At 40.2% G+C, this 27,971-nt stretch overlaps 2 protein-coding genes across 2 annotated transcripts; one reads left to right on the plus strand and one right to left on the minus strand.

Annotated features, from left to right (window-relative positions):
* Positions 1 to 4,109: 4,109 nt before the first annotated feature.
* On the plus strand, positions 4,110 to 7,362 carry LOC134677714 (COMM domain-containing protein 5-like). The gene is made up of 4 exons (XM_063536177.1): positions 4,110 to 4,283; positions 4,792 to 4,960; positions 5,573 to 5,704; positions 6,525 to 7,362. Exons 1-4 carry the CDS (start codon positions 4,178 to 4,180, stop codon positions 6,733 to 6,735), a joined length of 618 nt encoding a protein of 205 aa, XP_063392247.1. The 5' UTR covers positions 4,110 to 4,177; the 3' UTR covers positions 6,736 to 7,362.
* Positions 7,363 to 9,803: 2,441 nt separating this feature from the next.
* On the minus strand, positions 9,804 to 27,446 carry LOC134677552 (oocyte zinc finger protein XlCOF22-like). The gene is made up of 13 exons (XM_063536023.1): positions 27,277 to 27,446; positions 25,609 to 25,734; positions 24,584 to 24,769; positions 24,061 to 24,219; positions 22,906 to 23,034; positions 22,108 to 22,196; positions 21,464 to 21,586; positions 20,068 to 20,181; positions 18,725 to 18,866; positions 15,875 to 15,933; positions 12,005 to 12,209; positions 10,459 to 10,533; positions 9,804 to 9,879 (listed from the first exon to the last, which is right to left on the minus strand). Exons 1-13 carry the CDS (start codon positions 27,391 to 27,393, stop codon positions 9,829 to 9,831), a joined length of 1,575 nt encoding a protein of 524 aa, XP_063392093.1. The 5' UTR covers positions 27,394 to 27,446; the 3' UTR covers positions 9,804 to 9,828.
* Positions 27,447 to 27,971: the final 525 nt, after the last annotated feature.

The raw sequence follows: 27,971 nt of genomic DNA on the forward strand, positions 1-27,971 counted from the left end.
CATTTCTAGGTTCGAAATGAGTGCGCGTACAAGTCAGTGGAATGATTAAATTGTTTTAAAATAATAAATAAGTACGATTATGACCGTGTCTGTTTCTTAAATCCAATTTTGTTACTCCGAAATCAAGCAATGTTACTATCCGGTATCCGGCCGGATAGTAAAATAATAGCCGGATAGGTCAATACCGGATAGTAACCGGATATCCGGTGCATCTCTAAAAAGTACCCACTAGTTCAGTTTAAATTGTCAAAATTTAGTAACCCTATAAATAAAGCAATGAGCACATGAGCAGGTAATGCAAGTACCTACTTAACAAAAAAATTGACAAGGAAAGTAGGTAGGTATAACTAGGTCATCCCACGTAAACACAAAAAAGCAACAATTACAAACCCGAAATTATACATAGTATGGGGGCGCAGGCGTATCTCTTACATTGAATCTCTCTCTCGCATAAATATACAATAGTTATACATTTTTTTTACATTAGTTGTGGGCGTAACGTACATTTAGCACTCAAAAATTTCCGATGCAAAAGGGCGTATCCTACACAAAGTTGGGAGTTACGCCAAAATGTCTCACAACATTTTTTTGAATTGATACGGCCAAATGCGTTGGAAAACTGTGTTCAAGCATTGATTTTTCATAGGGCTTAACGGACATTTTTTTCAAGTTATCAATACGTTAAATATACTATTCGATAGAGAAAAAAATACTGAGTATAACAGCATTTTTGCAATTTTGTCCCTTACGCCCTTTGAGCCTACGGTAGTCGTTACACGGTAGTCGGTTTTGTTCAGAATTCCAAGCGCTTTCGTTCTGTATAGTGAAATTTTTTATATCTCTTAAAAAGTTGCCTTTACGACCAAATTTTTGCACTATGAGCTTGTAAAAACAGCTTATCTAAAGGGGCGTAAATGACCAGTTATAAATTAGAAATTCCTAGATATTATCGTTAAGGTTACCGCTAAATATAAATATGATTGTAAATGACTTACATGTATTTTGTCGTCCTTTAAGCCCTTCATTTGTCTTGATGATTTTTCATATCGTATCTCGTATGGTCAATATGGTCGTAAAGGACATATTTTACTATTGACAATTTTTATTTTACTTGCCCTTTATGACCCGCCCTAAAATGATTTTACCATAAGTATATGAAGCGAACAAGGTTGTAAAGGACTTTTCTAATATTTGTATCGTTTACTACCACGAATTACTTTCTAAACTCTAAATTTAAAACAAGTAACATGGACTTAGCGAAACGGACTTACATTTCTCTTCAAATTAAAAACCTCAGCTCGGTGTTTTTCAGCAACTATCATCGTTTTACTCGCAGTGGAATTTCTTATAGTATATTATAAATATACATAATTTCTTATATTCTATAATATCGTTGTTTATCGACTAAGCCAATCTGTGTAAGAATGATCTATAAAATCATTCATTCATTCAATTGTTTCATAATCGTTCTAACAGAAAATATTCTGCTCCTCAAAGGAACATATTTTTTTCAATAACTTTTAAAATTTATGAAGTTTTGTATTCAATGTACACCATCATCATTGTAATTAGCGTTGCTTGCCACGCTTTATACATCACAAAATTAGCAATACATTGCATCTTAATATAATCTTAAAAAGTGTACTAAATATCGAATAAAAGTTATTTTTAAAAGTTGCTGATGTAACATTCTCATTCAAAAGGTAGGGACCACTTTGTCCTTTACCATAAAGACGAAATTTTATTGTATCTTTATACAAATAACCTGTCAGAGTCCTTATGGCAAGGATAAAGTGGTACCTTTTGATTGCGAACGTCACGAATGTTGGTCAGTATGAGGAGCCTACATTTTATTTTTAAATATACTTACAACATACCTACTCCCACACTATGAAAAGACTTAATATAATAATTATGCCTCCGAATGAAATAAATACACTGTAATGGCTCCTCTACACGATGGGCCAACGCCGGCCACTCCAAGGGAGCAAGTAGGTACTCGCTACCCGCGTAGGTAGCCTTCCCCGCGTACGCCGTTCATGCAAAGTTTTATTTTGCCAAATAGTAAAAAACCGTTGTTGAAAATGACCCAAATTATGAATGTTGTCTCGATGTGGCATTATAATAATGTAGACATAAACTTAATAACATGAATTTTTTTTTGTGGCAGATACATGAAGTTTATAAGAAAAAAAAAGATTAAAAATAAAAGCGGTGGATGAATTTGACACACATTTGTTTGAATTACATATTTTAATATCCTGTGAAGTACAACACTTCACTTACCGACTATAATTTTATTTTAGGTATTTTAGGTTCACTATTAGGTATTTATTAAATGTCATTATATCCGTGGATGAAAATGACACAAAATGCGTGTGTACGTCAGAAGCCACTTTGCTTTTACAGGGAAACAAAGAATTTCATCTCGAATATTCTTTTTACCGAATGCTGTTTAAAAAAAGAAATACCTAAATTTCTACCTAAGCAAATACCTAGGATGACACAAATTATTATTAGAGTCTGTGCGGAAAGAGAAGAGTCGTGGGATTTGAGGGCGCGCCAGTGCTATTTTATGGTTTTTGCTATGCTGACAACACTGGTCACGTGATTATAGTACGACACTAAAGGTCATGATACTTGTATCCCTTTTGTTCCGGTTTTTTACCACGGCTTACTAAACGGAGCCTGGTGGTGGTGTCGGCTCGTCAAATCAATCCTCTGATTTAGCGCAGGCACTAGTTTTCTTTTTAAAACACACTCTTGTTTTTATGTCTCACATACTAAAAAGTGACAGTGCGATTGACAAAACTGCTAAAACTAGTTAAGAATTTGTAACTTTAGTACCAAACAACTGTAATTTTAGTACCAAACAAGATAGAGTCTCATTTATGTACTACCTAATATGTGCAGTCCAACAGTTATTTTAATACAAAACCGGGTAGATCGGGTAGAAATTGGGCATTAGACCTGTAATTTTACTATCTGGGATATATTTAACCAATTGTAAACTTGACTTGTAATGTATCTGTACATTATTAATAATAAATATGAATATGAATAAAAATAGTGCATAAGTAGGTAGGCCTTATTGGGATATGTCCGGTTCTCTCATCTCACGATATTTTACTTCGCCGAAAAGTCTGCTAAATATGAAATACTTATAATTTCGTAACTAACAGAACCTAGTAAACGAACTTACAAATAAAGAAATATTTTTATGAAAAAGTTTTATTCTTTGTAATCGAAGTCTGAATTAAAATATTCAATGTCACTTATGTTTGAGCTAGTTTCAGAACAACCAGGGATTGATGTGAGGAACTGGATGTGCTTGAATCCGGCACGTAGATTACGAATTCTTGCATATCACCTACTTAGCGGTCTTTTATTCGAGATACCGTAGGTACTTTTACACAATCCTGAAAAAAAATTACATATAAATGTGCATAAAATGGCAAGTATCAAGACTATTTGTCAGTTATTTTAAAGATCATGAATGACCTGCATATTTATGAAAATTAATATATTTTGAATTAATATACTTACCGATTATGTACCGGAGACAAGTTACTTAGGGGGCTTATTAAATAGGTAATTATTTAATATTAAATACAACATCAATACCCGTGAATAGCGGAAACACGTTCCGCGACTTTTTGTAAGTCGATAGTCGGCTTTTAGCCGTTTTCTTCCCGCTGACAAAACCGAACAATGTTAAATATAATTTTTCGTGGTTTTATGTACGGTTTCATCGTGTTTTGAAAATATTTTATGCATAAAACTTGCGGTTTTTGTTAATATAATATACAATGACAGAAGTTTGTTTACTTTTTACAAGACATATGTCAAAGGTTTGATTGCCATATAAAATTTAAAATGTTAGTTCCCGTTTCTGCCACGACTCTTCTCTTTCCGCACAGACTCTATTAGGTTTAGTATATGGTCTGAAAACTATATGTAAAAAATAGGCAACATTAATAATCTTATAACTTGAAAAGTTATTGCTATCGGACTATTAAAGGATTCTCGCATCCAGGCCATAACTGATAAAAAAAAATTGACAGCTTTTATTTTTGACGTTTTTGACACTTGACATTGACATCGTCTACTAATCATACGTGGGGTTTCTTTTCGAAAAAGTTTTAAGAAAATAATTTAGTTGATGTAATCAATTAAAATGTCGCAACAACTAGAACTACTAACCGAGATTCCATCGCAATGGTTAAATATATCAAATATAACACCTGACATACAGAGAAAGGAAATAAAACCATTTGTTGTTTGTAAGTTATCATTATCAACCCACTTTTTATATGCCTTAACGTAAGTTCTTTGCAAATTATTCGAGTATATGTTTGTTTATAAATAGACATTACGCATTCTTAAACCACAATTTTAATCCTACAAGTACAATTGTTTTTTTGTTAGTAAAAAAAAAACAAAATAAGTTTTTGGCAAAAATTTCATTTTTGGTACAAGCTTTTATCGCTGACTGTACTTTTCTTTCCACAGGCAATTAATACTCATCGAGACAATTCTAAAAACCCCAAACACAATTAGGTTTCGTTGTTTTATCACAGAGTTCCTATGGCCACCTCTGGTCTCCATCATCAGATCAGCTCGATGACACCATAATATTGCATTGTCACCCGACTTACGTATGTATGCAAAATTTCAGCTCAATCGGAAACCGGGAAGTGGATCAAATTTAACTTGCAAGATTTGATTACAGACAACGGTCAGGTGAAACCATGAAACTAAATAAAAGCTTGTAAAAATCTTCTATTCTAGTGGCCCTCAAGGAATTGGAAGGCAACCCAGACAGCAGGACTTCGAGCTTAATGAGCGCGGATAAGTTTGCAGCAGTGCGGGAGGTGGTGAGACATGTGGCCCGGGCCCGGTCAGCCACTAAAGAGGCCTGGGAACTGGGGGATATGAAGGTGTTCTTAGAAAGTTTAAGGTAACTTTTTCTAAAATGGTTTATTTAAGAGATAATCCATTATTTCCAATAGCTCGAATGTTTAAGTTAACTAAAATTTGTATTTGATTTTGTTGGAACAAATTGTACTTTCTTTGAATACATATAGAACTACATGCTCTACTACAAGATTTAATCTAGTTACATCTTCGAATTTAAACTGTTGTGAGACATACTAACATTCAATAATTTTACAGTTTAGACTCGCTTTGTTTTAAGTCACTCGCGCGACATGTTTCCAAGAGCCTAGGTCTCCTTTCTCAAGCACTAAGTGCAGACAGCGTTTAGTACGCGAGACACGGCCGTCGTGAAAGCTGCTCGCATTGTTAGTGCTTGAGAAAGGAGACCTAGGCTCTCCGAAATATGTCCGAGCGAGTGACTTAAAACAAGTGAGTCTTAGGGCCCCCCCACATCTAGTGTCTTTCGAGCGTCGGCGTCTTTCGGCGTCTGGTCAGCGCTATGGCAAAATGACGTCGCTGCGCAGTTGCGTCGAGCGCGGCCATACAGTTGTAGACGCCGACGCTCGAAAGACCCTAGATGTGGGGGGGCCCTTAACTGCAAAATTACATCTTAAAACTTGGATGTTTATTGTAGATTCTCTCCCGACTGTGTAGCGGAGCTGGCAACGCTGCTGTGTGCGGAGCAGCTCTACATCAACATACCCACACACCTGCGGGTGAAGCCTGGCCTGGCCGGCATGCAGTGGAAGATTGACATGTCTCTTAGGTAGCTATTTATTTATGATATTTATACGTTTTTGGACCGGGTATGTCCTTAAACTACGTCCAAGACCACCGGTGGACGGGCAGCAGCGTCCCTCAAATTCGGTGTAAGTACTCGACTGCGATCGCCAACCCGCCTGCCAAGCGTGGCGATTATGGCATTCACCCCCCATAAGGGGGAGGCCTATGTTCAGCAGTGGACGTCTTATGGCTGAGATGATGATACGTTTTTGGCAAATGTTTTTATTTTTGGTCCAAGCTTTTGTTGCTGACTGTACTTTTTTTTCCACAGGCAACTAAACAATACTCATTGAGACAATTCTAAAAACCCCACACACAGTTAGGTTGCATTGTTTTATCACAGAGTTCCTATGGCCATCTTCTGTCTCCATCATCAGATCAGCTTGATGTTACCATAATATTGCATTGTGACCCGACTTACATATGTATCCAATTTTCATCTTCATCGAAAACCGGGAAGTGGGTCAAATTTAACTTGCAAAATTTGCAAGACCCGTACAAACATAGTTATGTACATACATTGCAGGTAAAAAAAAAAGCTTGTTTTTAGTATTTTTTGTTATAGCCGCAACAGAAATACATCATACCTGTGAAAATTTAAACTGTCTAGCTATCATGGTTCATGAGATACAGCCTGATGATAGACAGACGGACAGAGGAGTCTTGTAACCTTAAATAAAACGAAGTAAATCTAAATCTAATTATTAAACTTATTAAAATTATTATTTATTGTAAACTACGTGTATGTGAGGTGTGCAATAAAGAGTATTGTATTGTATTGTATTGTAAACTTATTTTTTCAGCCAAGCGAACATGGAAGACAGTACACCAGAGCATCAAAAACAAATACTCCGCCGAGACACCTTCGTCATACTCATACTCAAACTGACAGACGGACAGACACGCACGTACAGGCTATCTATAGCGAAATTCCACGAGCTAAGGTTCGTGGTCGCGAGCGCGCTGAAAAGCATGATCGTGCTAGAGAAACGAAAATGTATGAGAAAAGACTGACATACGTATTCTTGGGGGTAGTTTACTCCATAAAAGCTATAACTCTGTATCTTTAGGTATTTCAATAAAAGTAAACAAAATCAACACAACAAACACACAAAACAAACATTACATGAAAACATTACATGATCGAATAATTTAGGTTAAAGTCAGGTCGTTCAGTGACTGGATGCAGTTTTGTATTTGGTCGGTTAGCCAAATGTTACCCGAAATTTTTCATTTTTTTTTTATAGGACATGTTTACACAAATTGACTAAGCCCCACGGCAAGCTCAAGAAGGCTTGTGTTGTGGGTACTCAGACAACGATATATATAATATATAAATACTTAAATACATAGAAAACACCCATGACTCAGGAACAAATATCTGTATCATCATACAAATAAATGCCCTTACCAGGAATCGAACCCGGGACCATCGGTTTCATAGCCAGGTCACTACCCACTAGGCCAGACCGGTCGTCGAAATTGTTTGTTTACTTTTATTTAAATACCTAAAGATATAGACATAGGGATAATAATCGAGGGTTAAGCGGTCAAACCCGATAAGTCGATTTATTTCTTTATTCAAATAAAAACTCAACGCACGTCACATATTATATAGCTTGGCAAAAAAGAGTAGAAATTAAAAAGTGGCAACACTGTAGTGTCGTCCCGTTCTCTAATATAAATTGGTTTGAAAGGGACGACACTACAGTGTTGCCACTTTTTAATTTCTACTCTTTTGCCAAGCTGTAGTTCTAATTAGAATGAAAAAACAGGGCAAGTGCGAGTCCGACTCGCGCACGAAGGGTTCCGTACCATAATGCAAAAAAGGCAAAAAAAAAAACGGTCACCCATCCAAGTACTGACCCTGCCCGACGTTGCTTAACTTCGGTCAAAAATCACGTTTGTTGTATGGGAGCCCCACTTAAATCTTTATTTTATTGTTTTTAGTATTTGTTGTTATAGCGGCAACTGAAATACACCATCTGTGAAAATTTCAACTGTCTAGCTATCACGGTTCGTGAGATACAGCCTGGTGACGGACGGCCGGACGGACAGCAGAGTCTTAGTAATAGGGTCCCGTTTTACCCTTTGGGTACGGAACCCTAAAAATATCTACATGGGAACCTGAAAGGCCTAACCACAATAAATAATAGTACTATCGTACAGAAAGGCCACTTCCTACAAAGCCGAGGTTTGTCAGCGGTTCAGGATCGAATCATGATATCCATTTCTAACTTATGACACTATCCCCTTCGGCTATTTAGGGTTGTCAAAATTCAAGTGATTAATAATTATCTTATCTGTGGTCGAGCACGCAAAGGGATGTCAAGGGAGCAATGCCGAGCCGAACAGAGCCGAGTTTGACCGAAGTCGGGAGTGTCTCCCCACTGGCCTAACGTAGGCGTGGCGGTATCGTCTTAGGTCGTCCCATTCGTTTTTCGTCAAGTTTTTAAAGTCCTATTCTGCTTTCGTCACTCATTCTACATTGAAAGCCACCGACGATTGTGACGAATGTAGAATGGGTGACGAAAGCAGAATAGGACTAATTTAAGAACTTGACGAAAAACGAATGGGACGACCAGAGACGATACCAAGCGTGGCATTCATAGGGTTAGTCAAAGATTCTTTGAGCGTAACATAGTTGTATTTTTCTTGTAGATAAACTTGTTATTAAATCGGTGCAATTGCATTTATTATGTAAATTCTATTTTTATTAATAAAAAAACTAGCATATAGAAGTGTTTTATTATTAAAATAATATTTTAATTGAAGCGAGTTAAATCTGCTCAGACTGCAGTGACAGAATGTGGAGTGCCACCTTAAATGTCAAATTACTATGAAAATACAGTAACACTCCACACTTTGTCATTGCAATGATGACTCCCATATAGACATACCTACATATATTTGATCCTAAAAACAAACCTAACCAATTACAGTAAAACCCGCTTAATACGATCACGTTTAATACGATTTCCCGCATAATACACCATTTTACGCAGGTCCCTGCAACTTAAGGACTGTTTTCATACATTTCTTCACGGCTAATACGACTCGCGTCCCGCTTACCTTTTAACCGCCAGCAATTTGAGATCGAGCGTGCTCGTGTCGCCACCGACAGTAATTGTACCACGCAGAGTAAGGTTGGCATAGTTACGGGAGTTATAAATGTGCTGTAAAAACCAAATCAGATCTTTGTCTTATTTATCAGACTGTGGCGAAATGAGCTGGATATGTAATGTCTTATATATCAGACTCTGGCGGTTAAAGGGTTAATACGCCATCTAAAATTCCCGATACGCACCATCTGCACGTTTGTGTTATTGACATAACCGTCGTACTGTCGTATTGTTACGCAATACGCCGTTAGCCAACATTTTTTAATGCGTTTATTACCTACCCTTAGGTTATTTCTTTTGTCGGGTCCTTATCGGCGTGAGAATGCTATGCCATTTGCTAGACAGTAATGGAATATATGGACCACGAAGTGCAAGCTATCGCTCCCAGATTTTTATTTGCAATTTTAGGTACTCCGCGACTTTCTAGTTGAGCCTATCGTTAGTGTTCCTATTAGATTAATAACCGCGTGTGAACTTATACCTACCTACACTTAGATATCATTCGCTCATTATCACCGCTGCGGTGTTTATACATGAAATAATACTAGTTATTTTTTCACGTTTAATACGATTTCCCGTTTAAGACGCTGTTTTTGCTAGGTCCCTTCAGAATCGTCTTAAGCGGGTTCTACTGTAATACCATAAACAAATCGTCATCTAGCCTATATGGGTGAGGTGGTAAGTATAAAAAAATTGTTACCCCATGTTTGCTGAAATACATACATAGGGGTCACCAAATCGCTGACCCCTATGTATGGGGGGTCCTGATCCGTACCGCCGACCTATTTTATTTTTTGTTTAATTTAAAACTAGAAGAAACGGACCGCAATGGTCATTTTAAGAACCGGCCCCCTGAAGAAATTAATTGGTGACCCCTGACAGTTTTTGAGGTTCAAATTAAAAAATCATTAGAATAAATATTTTATTTAGAAAATATACGCTGACACATGAAGATAATACAATAATACTAAATAATATATGACAGTCAAGTCTCATGGTTCACTGGTTGTATGGCGCTGTTCTCCTCTTGATGTTTCTGAAAAAAAAAAACACAAATTCATGAATAAACTAACACTTTTCTGAAAACCGCATCAAAAGCGGTTCAGCCAAACGCGAAATACTCGCGTTAAAACATACATACCTACGTATATAAAATACGGATCAAACTGAAAACCTCCTTTTTTTAAGACTATATCAATATCTCAGTCTGCAATGGAATTCCGCTTGGTGCCCATAAAACAAAATGAACTACCCAGAAATACCTATCTAATGACCTTACTCTCATTTCTGTTGGCGTTGGGTCCAGGCTCTATACAAAGTTGCCCATGGTCCTTTACTATGACATATAAGTCAAATAACCCTTTATACACTCTATTCTTTTTGACGGTGTTATAGGGAGGTAGGGTGGTCTCTTTTGAGACCTTATCAGCCATAGGGCTACTCTACCCTTTATAGAAAGGGTTGGGATAAGTAGACCTTTGACTATAGATAGGTCCAGAGGGCCTACCGCGAACCACGTTCGACGTGTTGCCTCTCTGTCGCACTTGTAAATTCGTACGTAAGTGTGACAGGGAGGCAACACGTCGAACGTGATTAGCCCTCTGACTGGGTATACCTTCTTATCCGTGGACTCGAACCCGCAGCAGAGCGACGCGTGCGCACGCTGGTGCTTCGCCAACACGTACTTACGCTGTAACAACATTTATTTAGGTAATACCACAGAATAAATAATAGTACTAGGTACAGAAGACTCACTCTCTAACTAAACGCGTCTGTTACGATCAGCACAGTTATGGCCGCTAGGTGGCGACAGCGCCACGCGCGGCTTATGGCTTTCCCCAAAATTGGGGCGGAACGGAAGTACTTTTAGCTACCTGTAGCAAAGCGATGAAATCGCGGAGTGAGCCACGCCTGGTAATACCACAGAATAAATAATAGTACTACCGTACAGAAAGGACACTTCCTACAAAGCTGAAGTTTGATAGCGGCTCAGGGTCGAATCATGCTATCGCTTTCTAATGTATAGCTGGTCAAGCAAATCTTGTCAGTAGAAAAAGGCGGCAAATTTAAAAAAATGTAGGCGCGAAGGGTTATCGTCCCATGGAAAATTTGAATTTCGCGCCTTTTTCTACTGACAAGATTTGCATGACCACAAGTATATGATACTATCCCTTTCGGCTATTTTGGGTGGTCAAAATTTAATTGATTATCTTATCTGTGGTCGTGCACGCAAAAGGAAGTCAAGTGGTGTCAACCCCAATAATTGGTCGGAGCAATGCTGAGCCGAACGGAGCCGAGTTTGACCGAAGTCAGGAGTGTCTCCTGGTAATACTGAAAGCTTTTACAATGACCCACTTAGATAATCGTCGCTGCGCTTAAAAAATACATATGCTCAATTTTTGAAAACCAAAATACCCTGAAAAGGCTGTAAACTACATAACGTTTTCTGAAATATTGACAGATTACATAGTGGAAGGCATCCAGTAATCACGTAATACGTTTTTGGCTAGTTTTTGACCCAACCATGGTGATATTTTCTCGGACTGTATTGTAAAGATGGTATTTTAAATGCAATCGGGCTAGAAACAACAATTCAAAATGGCGGCCCCTTATACTCACGCTAAAGTCCTTATTGCAAACGTCACACGCCAGTTTCTCTCTGGCGTGCGCGCGTCTCTCATGGCTCCGTGCGCTCTCTTTGCTATACTGACAGCAATACCGACAATTCAAAATGGCGGCCCCTTATACTCACGCTAAAGTCCTTATTGCAAACATCACACGCCAGTTTCTCCCTGGCGTGCGCGCGTCTCTCATGGTTCCGTGCGCTCTCTCTGCTATACCTATACCTACTAACAGCAATACCAACAATTCAAAATGGCGGCCCCTTATACTCACGCTAAAGTCCTTATTGCAAACGTCACACGCCAGTTTCTCTCTGGCGTGCGCGCGTCTCTCATGGCTCCGTGCGCTCTCTCTGCTATACTGACAGCAATACCGACAATTCAAAATGGCCGCCCCTAATACTCACGCTAAAGTCCTTATTGCAAACGTCACACGCCAGTTTCTCTCTGGCGTGCGCGCGTCTCTCATGGCTCCGTGCGCTCTCTCTGCTATACTGACAGCAATACCGACAATTCAAAATGGCCGCCCCTAATACTCACGCTAAAGTCCTTATTGCAAACGTCACACGCCAGTTTCTCTCTGGCGTGCGCGCGTCTCTCATGGCTCCGTGCGCTCTCTCTGCTCGAGTACAGTTTCCCGCACAGCGCGCATGCGTGACTCTTGGCGGCGCCGTGCGTAGCGCTCAGGTGCGCCAGAACGGAGGAAGGCGAGATGAAACGCTCGTCGCATTGCGAGCATTTGTACCTGGAGGAGTAACAACTAAATCAATCAAATTTTTATTTGCTATAAGCACAGTTGCACGCATGCAAATACAGCGGAACGAAGACCGAGTATGATCGCTTCTTTTTATTAACTTTGTACTCAATTTACCCTTTGGTTTAAAATTATAATAACTATTAATTTAAGAATTTTACAAACCCCCTACGCTATATGCAAAAAAAAACTATTTTATGCTAAATATGCCATACATCATTTTGGAGTTTTGGACTCTTAAAACTTCTGGAATTATTTCTATCAAACATACCGGCCTACCGAAGCCTTTGTGACCGGATTTTCGCAGGCAACCCTATACTGCCTATACCATTGTATTTGCAATAAAATTACCATCATTTCGATGTATAATTCAAGCTTCAGACATATGAGTGCAATTATCGATATAAAATCACCTCTTTAAACACGGCAACCACATAATAGTGACCGGAAAAAGATAGGCAACCTAGTTGATTTATGTTGTACAAGATGTATGCTTTCCATTGAAACTTATTTCGTTCGTCAGACAAATCGGTGAAATTTGCCGAAAAATTTTTTTTTTCAATAATGTATTAAAAATAGCCTTGACCATATTTCTTTAGGCAACCCTATTTATTTATGTTCTGGAACATATTTTCTTTCATATTTTCATAGTTTCATCCGTCAGATAGGTGAATGTCGACCATATGTGGGATCTCCTACTATGAGCTTTTAAAATTTTTGTATGGAATATCGTTTTCGGCTTTTGACTCTTATAGTATTAAAAAAAAGATGCATAACTATAGTGAATATACATTTATTTAATAACATTTAATTATTTACTCCTTGTGTTGGAGGCCAAGACTCATTTTGGGTCACCGCGCCAACAAAGTAAGTAAGTAGTAGTATTTACTCGAAGTGCAGAAAGACCTTAACGAACTCGGCGCCGTCGACTGGACAGAAACGGCTTTGGACAGAGTAGCATGGCGGTCTTTGGTGTCGGAGGCCAAGATCCACTTCGGGTCGTTGCCCCACAGCAGTAAGCAATTATTTATTATTTCCGCTTAAAATCGATCACCGGCTCAGCTTTAACTGTGGCGTCTTTGTAAAACAGTCTTTTGTCTACTACTCCCCAGTTCTTATGGACTTCAAACGGCACCAAAAACAAATAAGAATCTCTATTTTTATCCACATAGGACCATTTCTCAATTTCCAACTCCGGTTTGTCCCAATTCTGTTTGCACAAGTACTGCAGTGCGATTTCGGGATCATCCCCTGTGAGGTAAACCGCCACCATCATCTTGAGAACTATTTTGTGCCCACCCACGACATCGAAATCAAGTGCCGAGAGCCATTCCATAGATTCCATGGAAGCTGGTGTCATAACAAGGCCGTCCTGTGTTAGCTCCGTACCCGCAAACTGTGGCCCTTTCTGTATCGGCTCTTTTAATATGAGAGAAAATAGTTCGTCACGGATCAATTTTCCAAGCGCCTCGTCTATTGCCAGTCCGTCGTCTCTGCATGCTATCGCGGGCACAGACGAAGCGCTAGGCCTCTCTAAAGGGCCGTCGCTAAACGAGAGAGGTGAATGGTTTTCGTCTATCCATTGCACAAACTTTACAGATATCTCCGCAGCAAGCAGTAACAGTTTCATCATTCCGGAAACACTATCTCCTTGCCTTATAAAATCCCCAGTTACACATTTCTCCACAATATATCTTCCCACAATTTTATTACACAGATTGTCTAGATTATACGAGAATTTCTTCCCATCATGGACACCAGGCCACGGTAGCTCACCGTTAACTCTCTGATATTTCGTTGTTTTCTCACAATCTGGCTCGAATACATCGTTTATAGCAGCCAAAGCGTCCGCATACATCATATATTTAAGAAATTCGCCACGACTGTACTCAATGAATATAGGATAGATGTATTTAAATCCCCTATAACCGATCATACACACGGGTTTTTTCAAAGAATCGAGGAAACCATTAATAGAGGTTGAATTTGAATTATTTGAAGTCCATCCTTGTTTTTCTCTGTTCCATGTGAAATAGATTCTACCGGTATATTTTCCCCAAGGGCCGTCCATTTTCGATTTGAAGATACGTTGCCTGTACTCAATACCTTCACTAAGTAATTCCGAGCGTGACACGGGCACCAAATGTATCCCCGGTATAGGGTTTTCCCTATTCAGAGTAATGAACACGAATGTATTTATATTTACGGCCATGGTTTTAATAATACACGTTTATATCGGGAAATATATGAAACATAATAATAATAAACTGAAAATTCGGTACGCTATCTAATTTACTTGTCACCCGAGGGTCTACCGCGAAAAACGGTATTCGAAGTTCGTTGTCTGCCTCTATCGCACAAATATGGAAGCGCGCAGTGTTGCCAACTCGGATTTTGAAAAAATGCTACACTAATGTCTAGATTATGCTAAAAATATGCCAAAGTTTTTTTAAATATGCTAAAAAGATGACCCAATGGTTGACTGGTAGAGAATGCCTCAAGGCATTAAGTCCGCCATTTGTACATTTTGTTATCGTGCAATAAAGTTTAAATAAATAAATAAATAAAGATGCTAAAATGTCACTTGAATTTAGACATTTAAAATAATATGGTGTCTAAAAATATTCAGTAAAAAACAATTAATTGTCTGATCAAATCTGCAAAACGGAACTCAAATATGTCAAATCCACGAAATTTAACTGAAATTATTAGCTAAATTACACATATATAGTCCGTCGACGTCCATCCGCCCACAAAAGTCAAAATGCGTGTGAAAATATGAACTACATAAGGCGATGGCGGATATTGTTGCTGCCAAGTTGGTGCAAATTTGGCTTAGACTAAATTATGCTAAAAATATGCCAGATGCTAAATGAAAATTTTGGTGCCAAAGCGAGTGAAAATATGCCAATCTGGTATCATTTATGCCAAGTTGGCAACACTGGAAGCGCGATAGACTCAGATAACGAATAATAAGGGTTTTTATTTTCGCGATAGACCCTCAGACAATAAAATGAGTAATCAAACGCAATCTTTAATGTAGATAGCTGTAATCAGATAAGTATAGGTACCCCTAGCCAGGCGTGGCTCACTCCGCGATTTCGTCGTTTTGCTACAGGTAGCTAAAAGTACATCCGTTCCACACCAATTTTGGGGAAAGCCATAAGCCGCGCGTGGCGCTGTCGCCACCTAGCGGCCATATCTGTGCTGATCGTAACAGACGCGTTTTGTTAGAGAGTGAGTCTTCTGTACCTAGTACTATTATTTATTCTGTGCCCTAGCGTAAATTTCATTCGATGTAGCCTAGCGGCAAGAGCGTGCGACTTTCAATCCGGAGGTCGCGGGTTCTAATCCCGGCTCGTACCAAAGAGTTTTTCGGTACTTATGTACGAAATATCATTTGACATTTACCGGTCGCTTTTCAGTGAAGGAATACATCGTGAGGAAACCGGACTGATCCCAATAAGGCCTATTTTACCTTCTGGGTTGGAAGGTCAGATGGCATTCTTGGGATTAGTTGCCAAGCGGACCCAAGGCTCCCATGAGCCGTGGCAAAATGCGGAACAACGCGAGGAAGAAGAAGAGAGAATGTCGTGATGTACGCGTTTGCGTTGTGTCATTTTGTATGCTAGTATGCATAATAATAACAATCTTACTTGTAAGTTGACGGGTCCCTGTGTTTTTTCGCCCTTTTGAAGTGGAGTTTTAAATTGTCCTGCAACAATATATATATTAGTTTAAAAAAAAATATGATCGTATTTTGGGTGTTGTTTTTATATGATTTTCTGAATTATCCGACATGCGAAATTACCCGAATCATAACAGTTACAAACGAAGCTTGGGAAAATTACTAACATTAGATAAAAGTATAGATAAGTTAGATAATTTATTGATATAGGAACTCCCTATCGGTAATTCAATTTCACAAACTTCGGTAGTAGGATCACAGAATAAATAATAGTACTAATGTTCGTTTTTTTTAGCATTAGAAAGAACTTGCAAGAAGATAAGCGATCTTGACAGGTCTTTTAATTGAAAAACGCTTTATAAAAATCAGTAACTATTACTTTTGAAAGCAGAAGAATATAAATGATCGCATTACATTCATAATTGTTACATATTTGCCGAAACTTATTTTTAAAATGTGTTTTTCTATTAAAAGACACATCAAGATTGTTTACCTTATTTCTAATGCTAAAAAAAACGAACTATAGGTACAGAAGACTCACTCTCTAACAAAACGCGTCTGTTACGATCAGGACAGATATGGCCGCTAGGTGGCGACAGCGCCACGCGCGGCTTATGTCAAACCCCAAAATTGGGGTCGAACGGGTGTACTTTTAGCTACCTGTAGCAAAGCGACGAAATCGCGGAGTGAGACACGGCTGGTAGGGTCCACACGGAACGAGCCGCCTCGCGAGAAAATTGCCGCGCGAAGCAGCTCGGTCTGCCTCGGGCGAGGCACGTCTCCACCGACCGAGCTGCTTGCCGAGGCAGCTCCTGCGTGGAGCCGTCTATTTGGCTAAAACAACTTACTAGCGACAGGCGTGGCTCACTCCGCGATTTCGTCGCTTTCCTACAGGTAGCTAAAAGTATATCCGTTCCACACCAATTTTGGTGGCTTGCCATAAGCCGCGCGTGGCGCTGTCGCCACCTAGCGGCCATACCTGTCCTGATCGTAACAGACGCTTGTTAGAGAGTCTTATACCTAGTATTATTTATATATATTATTAATGTGACGTCACACTCGACGCAGCAGTGGTCCCTGTGCGAGTGGGACAGCATGTGCCGGTGCAAGAGGGACGGGTATATGAACTCACCAGCGACTTGAACGTGACGTCACACTCGACGCAGCAGTGGTCGGCCTGTGCGAGTGGGATAGCATGTGCCGGTGCGAGAGGGAGGGGTATATATGAACTCACCAGCGACTTGAACGTGACGTCACACTCGACGCAGCAGTGGTCCCTGTGCGAATGGGACAGCATGTGCCGGTGCAAGAGGGACGGGTATATGAACTCACCAGCGACTTGAACGTGACGTCACACTCGACGCAGTAGTGGTCCCTGTGCGAGTGGGACATCATGTGCCGGTGCAAGAGGGACGGGTATATGAACTCACCAGCGACTTGAACGTGACGTCACACTCGACGCAGCAGTGGTCCCTGTGCGAATGGGACAGCATGTGCCGGTGCAAGAGGGACGGGTATATGAACTCACCAGCGACTTGAACGTGACGTCACACTCGACGCAGTAGTGGTCCCCGTGCGAGTGGGACAGCATGTGCCGGTGCAAGAGGGAGGGGTATATATGAACTCACCAGCGACTTGAACGTGACGTCACACTCGACGCAGTAGTGGTCCCCGTGCGAGTGGGACAGCATGTGCCGGTGCAAGAGGGAGGGGTATATATGAACTCACCAGCGACTTGAACGTGACGTCACACTCGACGCAGTAGTGGTCCCCGTGCGAGTGGGACAGCATGTGCCGGTGCAAGAGGGAGGGGTATATATGAACTCACCAGCGACTTGAACGTGACGTCACACTCGACGCAGTAGTGGTCCCTGTGCGAATGGGACAGCATGTGCCGGTGCAAGAGGGACGGGTATATGAACTCACCAGCGACTTGAACGTGACGTCACACTCGACGCAGTAGTGGTCCCTGTGCGAGTGGGACATCATGTGCCGGTGCAAGAGGGACGGGTATATGAACTCACCAGCGACTTGAACGTGACGTCACACTCGACGCAGCAGTGGTCCCTGTGCGAATGGGACAGCATGTGCCGGTGCAAGAGGGACGGGTATATGAACTCACCAGCGACTTGAACGTGACGTCACACTCGACGCAGTAGTGGTCCCCGTGCGAGTGGGACAGCATGTGCCGGTGCAAGAGGGAGGGGTATATATGAACTCACCAGCGACTTGAACGTGACGTCACACTCGACGCAGTAGTGGTCCCCGTGCGAGTGGGACAGCATGTGCCGGTGCAAGAGGGAGGGGTATATATGAACTCACCAGCGACTTGAACGTGACGTCACACTCGACGCAGTAGTGGTCCCCGTGCGAGTGGGACAGCATGTGCCGGTGCAAGAGGGAGGGGTATATATGAACTCACCAGCGACTTGAACGTGACGTCACACTCGACGCAGTAGTGGTCCCCGTGCGAGTGGGACAGCATGTGCCGGTGCAAGAGGGAGGGGTATATATGAACTCACCAGCGACTTGAACGTGACGTCACACTCGACGCAGTAGTGGTCCCCGTGCGAGTGGGACAGCATGTGCCGGTGCAAGAGGGACGGGTATATGAACTCACCAGCGACTTGGACGTGACGTCACACTCGACGCAGTAGTGGTCCCCGTGCGAGAGGGTCAGCATGTGCCGGTGCAAGAGGGACGGGTATATGAACTCACCAGCGACTTGAACGTGACGTCACACTCGACGCAGTAGTGGTCCCCGTGCGAGTGGGACAGCATGTGCCGGTGCAAGAGGGACGGGTATATATGAACTCACCAGCGACTTGAACGTGACGTCACACTCGACGCAGTAGTGGTCCCTGTGCGAGTGGGACAGCATGTGCCGGTGCAAGAGGGACGGGTATATGAACTTCATATTGCATTGCGGGCAGTTGAAGCGCTGCGCGGGGTCGTGGCGGCTGAAAACAGTAATAATAATACAATAATTATCGTAAAATACCTCAAATAATAAAAAATAATAAATAAATAATTATCTTATAAATAATTATTTATTATTCTAATATATAAATAATTATCTTTGACGACCGGTCTGGCCTAGTGGGTAGTGACCCTGCCTGCGTAGCCGATGGTCCTGGGTTCGAATCCCAGTAAGGGCATTTATTTGTATGATGATACAGATATTTGTTCCTGAGTCATGGGTGTTTTCTATGTATTTAAGTATTTGTATATTATATATATCGTTGTCTGAGTACCCACAATACAAGCCTTCTTGAGCTTACTGTGGGACTTAGTCAATCTGTGTAAGAATGTCCTATAATATTTATTTATTTAATTTTAAAATAAATAATTAATATAATAATTATTTGTTACTCTAGGTCCATGGGGTCCCAGCGCGCATAAGTTGTTCGCAGGAATCGCGAAGCGTCTGGTTGACGTAACTGGTGACCGAAGAGCTGGCGGCTACCTCGCACAACGTATTAGCATTGCGATACAGCGAGGAAATGCTGCCAGGATCCAAGGATGCTACCAAGGATTGTACCAAGGTAAGGTACAATCCCTCAAGGGCCTATTTTAGACTTAAGCTAGTTATTAATTTCTTTTAAGTAATACCACTGTGTATATCTTGTTTGTAAATAAATGAGTTTATAGCACAAAAAACTAATTAGAGATGCAACGGATAGTTCTTTGGCCGGATACCGGATACCGGATATTCGGCCTGACTATCGGCCGCCGAATATTCGGCCAGCGGAACAATACCTACATTTCGGTTTTACAGGTGCGCATTCTGCAGGTTTGACCTGTTTCCTAGTGAACATTCGCGCGGACACATTTCTAGGTTCGAAATGAGTGCGCGTGCAAGTCAGTGGAATGTTTAAATTGTTTTAAAATAATAAACAAGTAAGATTATGATCAAGACTGTTTCTTAAATCCAATTTGTTTACTCCGAAATCAAGCAATGTTACTTTCCGGTATCCGGCCGTATAGTAGGTTACTATCCGGTATCCGGCCGGATAGTAAATTGATGGCGGGATAGGCCGGATACCGGATAGTAACCGGATATCCGGTGCATCTCTAGTCTCTAGTATTAATACAACATTAAATGTAGAGACGTATTAAAATCTTGTTGTATTATATGGACTAGTATGGAGCTGTACTCACGACACGTGCATTCGTAACGCATGCATGTTGTTGAAGCCCGCCCCACACACGCTGCACGTCAGATTCTTGCCGGCCTTGTGGGTTTTCACGTGCCTCTGGATTACTGTACGTTTTCTAAAAAATAATGATGGTTACATTACTTACTTTTACATACAGACTAAAAGGGAAATAATATTTTTTGTAGCATCTCTCTGCACTCTTTGCAGATTATGTAATCTGTAATCTACAGAGCTCGGCGGGGGTGAGCTGTTTTCAGAGTTTGCACAACATGGACATGCCTTGTCATTCGATGTATATGTGGTGTAATTTAATAACTAAAGAAATAATTTTATTTAGGCTGCCTTTCCGCTACGATCTTTACGTCGCCATTAAAACAAATTAATTTTATAGCAAGCTTTTTTAGTAAACCTCTTCAAATAATATGTATATCCATCCATTTGCTACTATTAAAGTTTATTTGTACATAAGGCATTGTCATTTTAGTTTAATTATAATTAATAAAGTTTTATTTTAATATTTCTTTCTAAGGTGTATCTATATTAATATCTACACTTGACATAAGTGACGTCAAAATGGCTCTCCCCTGCCGAGATCTGGTAATCTATTGTAACATCCCTATACTGTGTAATTGTAACAACGGTAATAAATAATTTCTGATTTCTGCAAAATAGTCTAACAATATGCCGTCATGTTCTTTCGTACTATCAGTACTGACATGGTGGTGAAGGAGCATTGCTCGCAGGTGTATGTGTTGGCGTCAAAAGTGTTCTATTATGGGGTAGTCTAACAAATGTCGGGATATTCTTATATTTTGTTCCTACAAATACTACAGTACTCACCTGGTGGTGAAGGAGCATTGCTCGCAGGAGTATGTGTTCGCGTCGAAAGTGTGTTCATTATAGAGTATTCTAACATTTATGTCAAAATATTGTAACATTTTGTTCCTACAAACAGCAACACTCTTAACTGTCCATCGGTGGACCTTATGCCTTTTGTAATAAGGTTTACCGATGAACAGTTAACAGTGTGGGCGATGGCACTCTCATGGTGGCGAAGGAGCATTGCTTGCAGGAGTATGTGTTTGCGTGAAAAATGTGCGCATTACAGTCTAAGAAGCGTCGGAATATTCTTACATTTATTTTATTCCTTCAGTCATAGAGAAATGAGAAAGCTTTGATTGTTCACTTGATGATAAAAACCCATTTTTATTAAGTTATACGCGAGCTTTGCGAAAATTTATATGTAATAAGATTTAAGCTTAATAATTAATAAATTTCAAGGGTATTTTAAACTTATTAAGAATACGTTTTACCTTACCTCCCAAACAACTAAGTATTTACTAAGTAAGCAAACGTATGTATAGAGTGAGCTTATTTCTATATGCTACAGTACTCACTTGGTTGTGAAGGAGCATTGCTCGCAGGAGTATGTGTTCGCGTCAAAGGTGTGTTCTATTGAATAGTGTTCTAACAAATGTTGTCGTGAAATCCGAACCGCGCCACATATCTTGCATTTGTATCTGAAATTAGAGAAAAAAAAACGCATGATCTGAAACGATATCCAGGCAAATATAGACCGCGAGCCAACAGATTTCCATGACCAATCGCCAGCCGGGTGATAACTCGTATAGTGGTTAACGGTTTTGTATGATGAACCCTCATGGACGTCAGCTGCCGCTCCGTTGGTGGGTTGAGTAATGGCAGCCACCAAAATTCTTGGCTTCGGTGAAACCGAAATTCACCTTAAGGGCTGTCCGTAAGTTACGTCATTTATTTTTGACCATTTTAGACCCCCCCCCCCCCTAAAATCATTCAAAAATCATGCTTCGAATGACCCCGTTTCCTCCTACGTCATGCTACAGTCATCCGATGTCCAGACCCCCCTCCCCTAATTTTAATTGACGTAATTTATGAATAGCCCCTTACGCCGAGTGGTGAATAGTCATTATGTGGGTCATACTGAACAACTTTTACCATGAGGCCAACCCGGAAATATATAAGTATATTATAAATATTATAATGTACATAAAGTTATATTTACCTAGTGGTGTGAGATTTCATGTGTCCTCTCATAGATACAGCACTTGGACAGTACTGAGCACATATATCACACTTGAGCGTGCCGCTTTCCTGAAAACAAATTACATATTAAAATATTAAATATTTGATAAAAATAAATTAATTTGGAAAACTTGTCGAATATGCCGATTACCGAATATTATTTTAGTTACTTTTACTGTAGTTACCTTACCTCTACTTTACTTTAGTTACCTTACTTCTACTTTAGTTACCTTACCTCTAAGCGCTGGTGACCTAGCGGTAAGAGCGTGCGACTTTCAATCCGAAGGCTTCCAATCCAATGGAAGGCGAAGCTTGCGAAGACTTTCAATCATTTGATATTCACCAGTTGCTTTACGGTGAGTTTGTCGTGAGGAAACCGGACTAATTCCAATAAGACCTGGTTTCCCCTCTGGGTTGGAAGGAAGGTCGGAGGGCAGTCGCTTTCGTAAAGACTAGCGCCTACGTCAATTATTGGGATTAGTTGTCGAGCGGACCCCAGGCTCCTATGAGCCGTGGCATAATGCCGGGACAACGCGAGGAAGAAGAAGACCTCTACTGTTGTTACCTTACCTGTGAGTGTTTCTTCATATGGTTGTCGATGACGTCTTTAAAGTTGAACCCTTTCATAGTTACCTTACTTCTACTTTAGTTACCTTACTTCTACTTTAATTACCTTACTTCTACTTTAGTTACCTTACTTCTACTTTAGTTACCTTACTTCTACTGTAGTTACCTTACTTCTACTTTAGTTACCTTACTTCTACTGTAGTTACCTTACCTGTGAGTGTTTCTTCATGTGGTTGTCGATGACGTCTTTAAAGTTGAATCCTTTCACACATTTCTCGCATTTGTACACGGACCTCAAATACTTGTCGCTTTTCGATTTAGCCGCCATTTCTTCTAACACCTGATTATAATAACAAATACAATATGTAAAAGTATAGTTTGTCAAAGGTCTGTCTCATTTCAATCATAGACAGAGAGAATCATACTATCTTTTTCTTAGTACTAGCACAGAATAAATAATAGTACTGTTGTACAGAACGGAAACTTCCTACAAAACCGAAGTTTGACAGCGGTTCAGGGTCGAATCATGCTAACCCTTTCTGTATGGCACTGCCCCTTTCGGCTATTTAGGGTTGTAAAAATTCAAGTGATTATCTTATCTGTGGTCGTGCACGCAAAAGGAAGTCAAGTGGTGCCAACCCTAATAATTGCTCGGAGCAATGCTGAGCCGAGCGGAGCCGAGTTTCCCCGAAGTCAGGAGTTTCGCACCCCTGGTACTAGCACCCAAAACATGCATCTTGTTTAGTTCACGGGTAACAAGGGGTCATCCATTAATTACGTCACACGTTTAGGGGGTGGGAGGGGGTCAAGAAAATGTGACATGTTGTGACATGGGGGAGGGGGGAGTCACAAACATTGTGACGTCACTTTAACTTCATCAGTAACCGAAAATTAATTTATATTTTTTTATTCGCTGTACATTTAAATAATGAGGTTTTGGAATTAGGTAGGTAATTTTCGTTCCTAATTGGTTTTGTGTTATAAAATTACTAATATTTCTTTAACCAAAAATATTTTTTTATTAAAAAAATAATGCCGAGTTAGTATTGCCAATTTCGTTGAAAACATAATTGCCTAAAATGTGACGTCACACCAGGTGGGGAGGGATTTGCAAAATGTGACCAAGTGTGACAAGGAGGGGGGGAGGGGTCAAAAAACCTAGAAATTCGTGTGACGTACTTAATCGATGATCCCCAACCCCCATGCAACCCGTGAACAAGATGCATGTAACTGCGTCGATATATCGGGATCTCGAAAACAATACAAAAGGTAATCACGGTTCATACCCCGGTCCATATAAATCTAAAATAACAGTGAATCATTCAAACCCCCCCTCCCCTTAACATTAGTCTTGCCGTTGTCTTACCTGTTCTTTGCTCAGTTTGATGACTTCATATTCGTTCGTCTCTTGCACCATTCTTGAACTGAAGCCTTCTTTAAGCTGTTTCTTCTGTTTGCCTCTTTTATTTTCTGTTCTTTTTTCTTCTTCTTCTTTCTTGTTTTCTGGTGTTACTATCGTATTTTGCTGCAAAAGAGGGGGAATGAATGCACAAGTGAGTATACATGTGTCAAACGGAGGAATGTTTTTGGCAAAAATTTCATTTTTATGGTTTCATACTCAAAGGGGGACCCTATTACTAAGACTCCGCTGTCTGTCTGTCTGTCATCAGGCTGTATCTCATGAACCGTGATAGCTAGACAGTTGAAATTTTCACAGATGATGTATTTCTCTTGCCGCTATAACATATACATATGCTAAAAAGTATGGAACCCTTGGTGGGCGAGTCCGACTCGCACTTGTCCGGTTTTGGTTACAAACTGTTATCGCTGACTGTACCTACTTAAACACAGGAAACATCTATTATATTCTTATTTCTGTTACTACTTACCTTCTTCCTTTTCCTCTTAACTCTGTCTTCTTCTTTATCACTCTTCAACATCACTAAAGGCATATCATCATCATACGTGTCATCATAAAGCTGATCATAATTCAAGTCATCTTCAATCTCAGGGCCCAAATAATGAGTGGCCGTGGCACAAGAGTAGTTGTGGAGTTCATATTTGTTTAGTTCAACCTGTAACATGAAAGCATTAAGGCCCTGTGAGTTGAGGTTCTTCTCTAAGGGGTCATTTAAATGGCGCCCGAAATCGCATGCGATTTTAGTTAGTTACACTGCAGACCATTGAAGTTACATCTGCTCAGCCGACCATCAAATAACACACAATATAATGAAACTCGCATGCGAGTTTTCGCACCGTCTAAATAGTGAGTATTACTGCAAAGTTCTGCCGCCAGAGTGCAGCACTATGTTGTTTAGTAAACCATAGAGTAACTTATACGTACTAGGCCTTTGACAAGTTATCACAATGACATTGATGCACCAAGGCGGTTTGTTTAAAGGTGGCCTACCGCGAAACGCGAAATTTCGTTATCTGCCTCTCTATCGATCGAATAGGCAAGTGATAGAGAAGCAGAAACCGAACTTTCGATTTTCGTGTTTCGCAGTAGGCCCTGTGATTGCGTTTGTTTGCGATTGACCGCGAGTTTTGCGTAATATCACAGAAGAAATAATAGTACTAGCATACAGAAAGGACACTTCCTACAAACCCGAAGTTTGACAGTGATTCAGGGACGAATCATGCTATCCCTTTCTAATATACAGCACTATCCCTTTCGGCTATTTAGGGTTATCAAAATTCAAGTGATTATCTTATCTGTGGTGATGTGGTCATGTACGCACAAGGAAGTCAAGTGGTGCCAACCCTGATAATTGCTCAGAGCAATGCTGAGCGGAACGGAGCCGAGTTCGACCGAAGTCAGGAGTGTCTCCCCACTGGTAATATAGGGAACTACGCAAAACTCTGATGATGAGCCCTAAGGCACCAAAAACAAATTAAATGATAACTATCTCACCTCTTTTGATATTCCATTCATTATTTCATATGTTCTTTGACATTGCATGATGAATTTCAAAAATTTGCGAAACATACTTTGGCATATAAAACATAATTTCATTACTGTGTCTGGTGCATTTTTCAGCTGAAAATAATTTTATGATCATTAAATTATGATCTCTATACGAGACCTACAGCTTGGCAAAAAAAGAGTAGAAATTAAAAAGTGGCAACACTGTAGTGGCAACATTGCCCGTAGAACCGATGGCCATTGGGGCGGAAAGGTTCTCGAGTGGCGACCACGTACCGGAAGGCGCAGCGTGGGTAGACCCCCCCACAAGGTGGACTGACGACCTGGTAAAGGTCGCGGGAGTCCGCTGGATGCGGGTGGCGCAAGACCGGTCATTGTGGCACTCTTTGGGGGAGGCCTATGTCCAGCAGTGGACGTCCTCTGACTGATATGATGATGATGATGAACACGTAGTAGTGTCGTCCCTTTCAAACCAATTTATATAAGAAAACGGTACTACACTACACTACGGTACTGCCCTGCTAAGCCGAGTGGCGCTATCTCAATAGAAAATCCATTGCTAATTTATACTTTAGTTTCTATAACTGAGAATTCCATTTTCAAAATCATTTGTTTTTGAGATAGCGCTTTTCGGCTTAGCAGGGCAGGGTAGTACACTACAGTGTTGCCACTTTTTAATTTCTACTCTTTTTTGCCAAGCTGTATGTCTCTCAAATCTCAGCTATAACTACACTACTAAACTAACATTAATTTCTATCATTATATATAAGGACTGGCCTTACGGCCAATAAGAATGGGGCTAGTACAGTGGTGTGCCACCGCTACAACGCGATTGGTTGATGAGTTCACATCACGCGCACGATTGGTCACAACCGACACTGCTGAACTAGTACCATTTTTAGTGCCCGTAAGGCCCATCCTTAGATATTATACGCCAATAACTACTAAACCTAGAAAGAACCCAGAGAATGTTACTAAAGGTAGCTACTTCCTGCCCATTCTTATAGTTATACCCTCTATCTATCCATATAGCCTTTTATTTCCGACCCACAGGTTCAATTTTTTTTTTATGATATTATCTTTTTTTTTGTAAACTACTGTCCCCCAGTTCGGTGTTCCTCTTGGCATAGGCCTCCTCCAACCTTCTCCACTTTACTCTGTCTTCTGCAACTCTGGACCAGTAGGGCGCCAACGTTAAGCAGATTTCATCTACCCATCTTGTTTTAGGATGTCTTTGCTTTCTTCTGTCTCTTATACCCTACGGACTTCCTTTATAAATTGTGTGATTACTAACTGTACGTCAATTAAAGCATTAGAAACGAACTAAATGACATCTTTTTATTAAAAATCACTTTTGAAAAATAAGTGACAGCAATGTTACAATAATTATAAATCATAGACTTTTTTTTTTACTGAAATCTGATTTTTTTTTTAAGTAAAACTATTATAAACATTTAGATTACAATAGATTAAACATACAAAACTAAAATAAATCTAAGTATGGGTAAAACTAACTTAACAAATAAAATATTGCCCCCCACTCTGATTGTCTCCCGGATCAAATGTGCCAAAAATACAGTCTTTTCAGGAGACGTGAGAAGGATCAAGCCTCCGCATACAGTAAATAACTAAAAAAAGCTATATCAAATAACAAACCTTTACGAAATCACAATACAGCAATATTTCATCTGCAGACATGGTAGAAAGATCTTGATCAGTTCTCATGCATGCACGGCATGTGTATTTGCTGTTATATAAATTAAATTTATTCATTTTTCGGAATTTATGTGACTATTTCTTGATTATTTGCAATGCAATCAAAATACCACAAAACACACACTACACACAGAAGCTGTTTTTTTTTATTTATTGCATGTCCATGGATACAAGTCCTTCAGTCGTATTCATTCACATGAAATATCTTGCTGACCGGACCAAAGTTGAAGTTCGGCACGCCCGTCTATTATAGCTTTTAGGGTAAAATCGGAGGCAAAAACGGGTTTACCCGAAGGCTAAATACGGGAGCCTATTACTAAGACTCTTCTGTCCTGATTCTGTCCGTCTATCCGTCCGTCTCTCTGTCTATCACCAGGTTTCTATCTCGGTATATTATAAATCTATGTTTTAAATGCACGCCATCCATTACTTGAACAAAATGTCAAATTTGACAATGACATACAGAAAAATTATTTTATTATGATTTTATTGTATGGTATTTGTGGTATTTGTACAATGTACAACAGAATTTGTAGCTTAGCTTTTGGAGCTATATCCTATAAGTAATTTATTAAATTTTGAACAAATTTTAAATAATATCGTATTTGAACAATGATCCTACCTCTGTTTACGTT

The sequence above is a fragment of the Cydia fagiglandana genome, chromosome 26 (assembly GCF_963556715.1).
Source record: "Cydia fagiglandana chromosome 26, ilCydFagi1.1, whole genome shotgun sequence".
NCBI classification, from domain to species: Eukaryota; Metazoa; Arthropoda; class Insecta; order Lepidoptera; family Tortricidae; genus Cydia; species Cydia fagiglandana.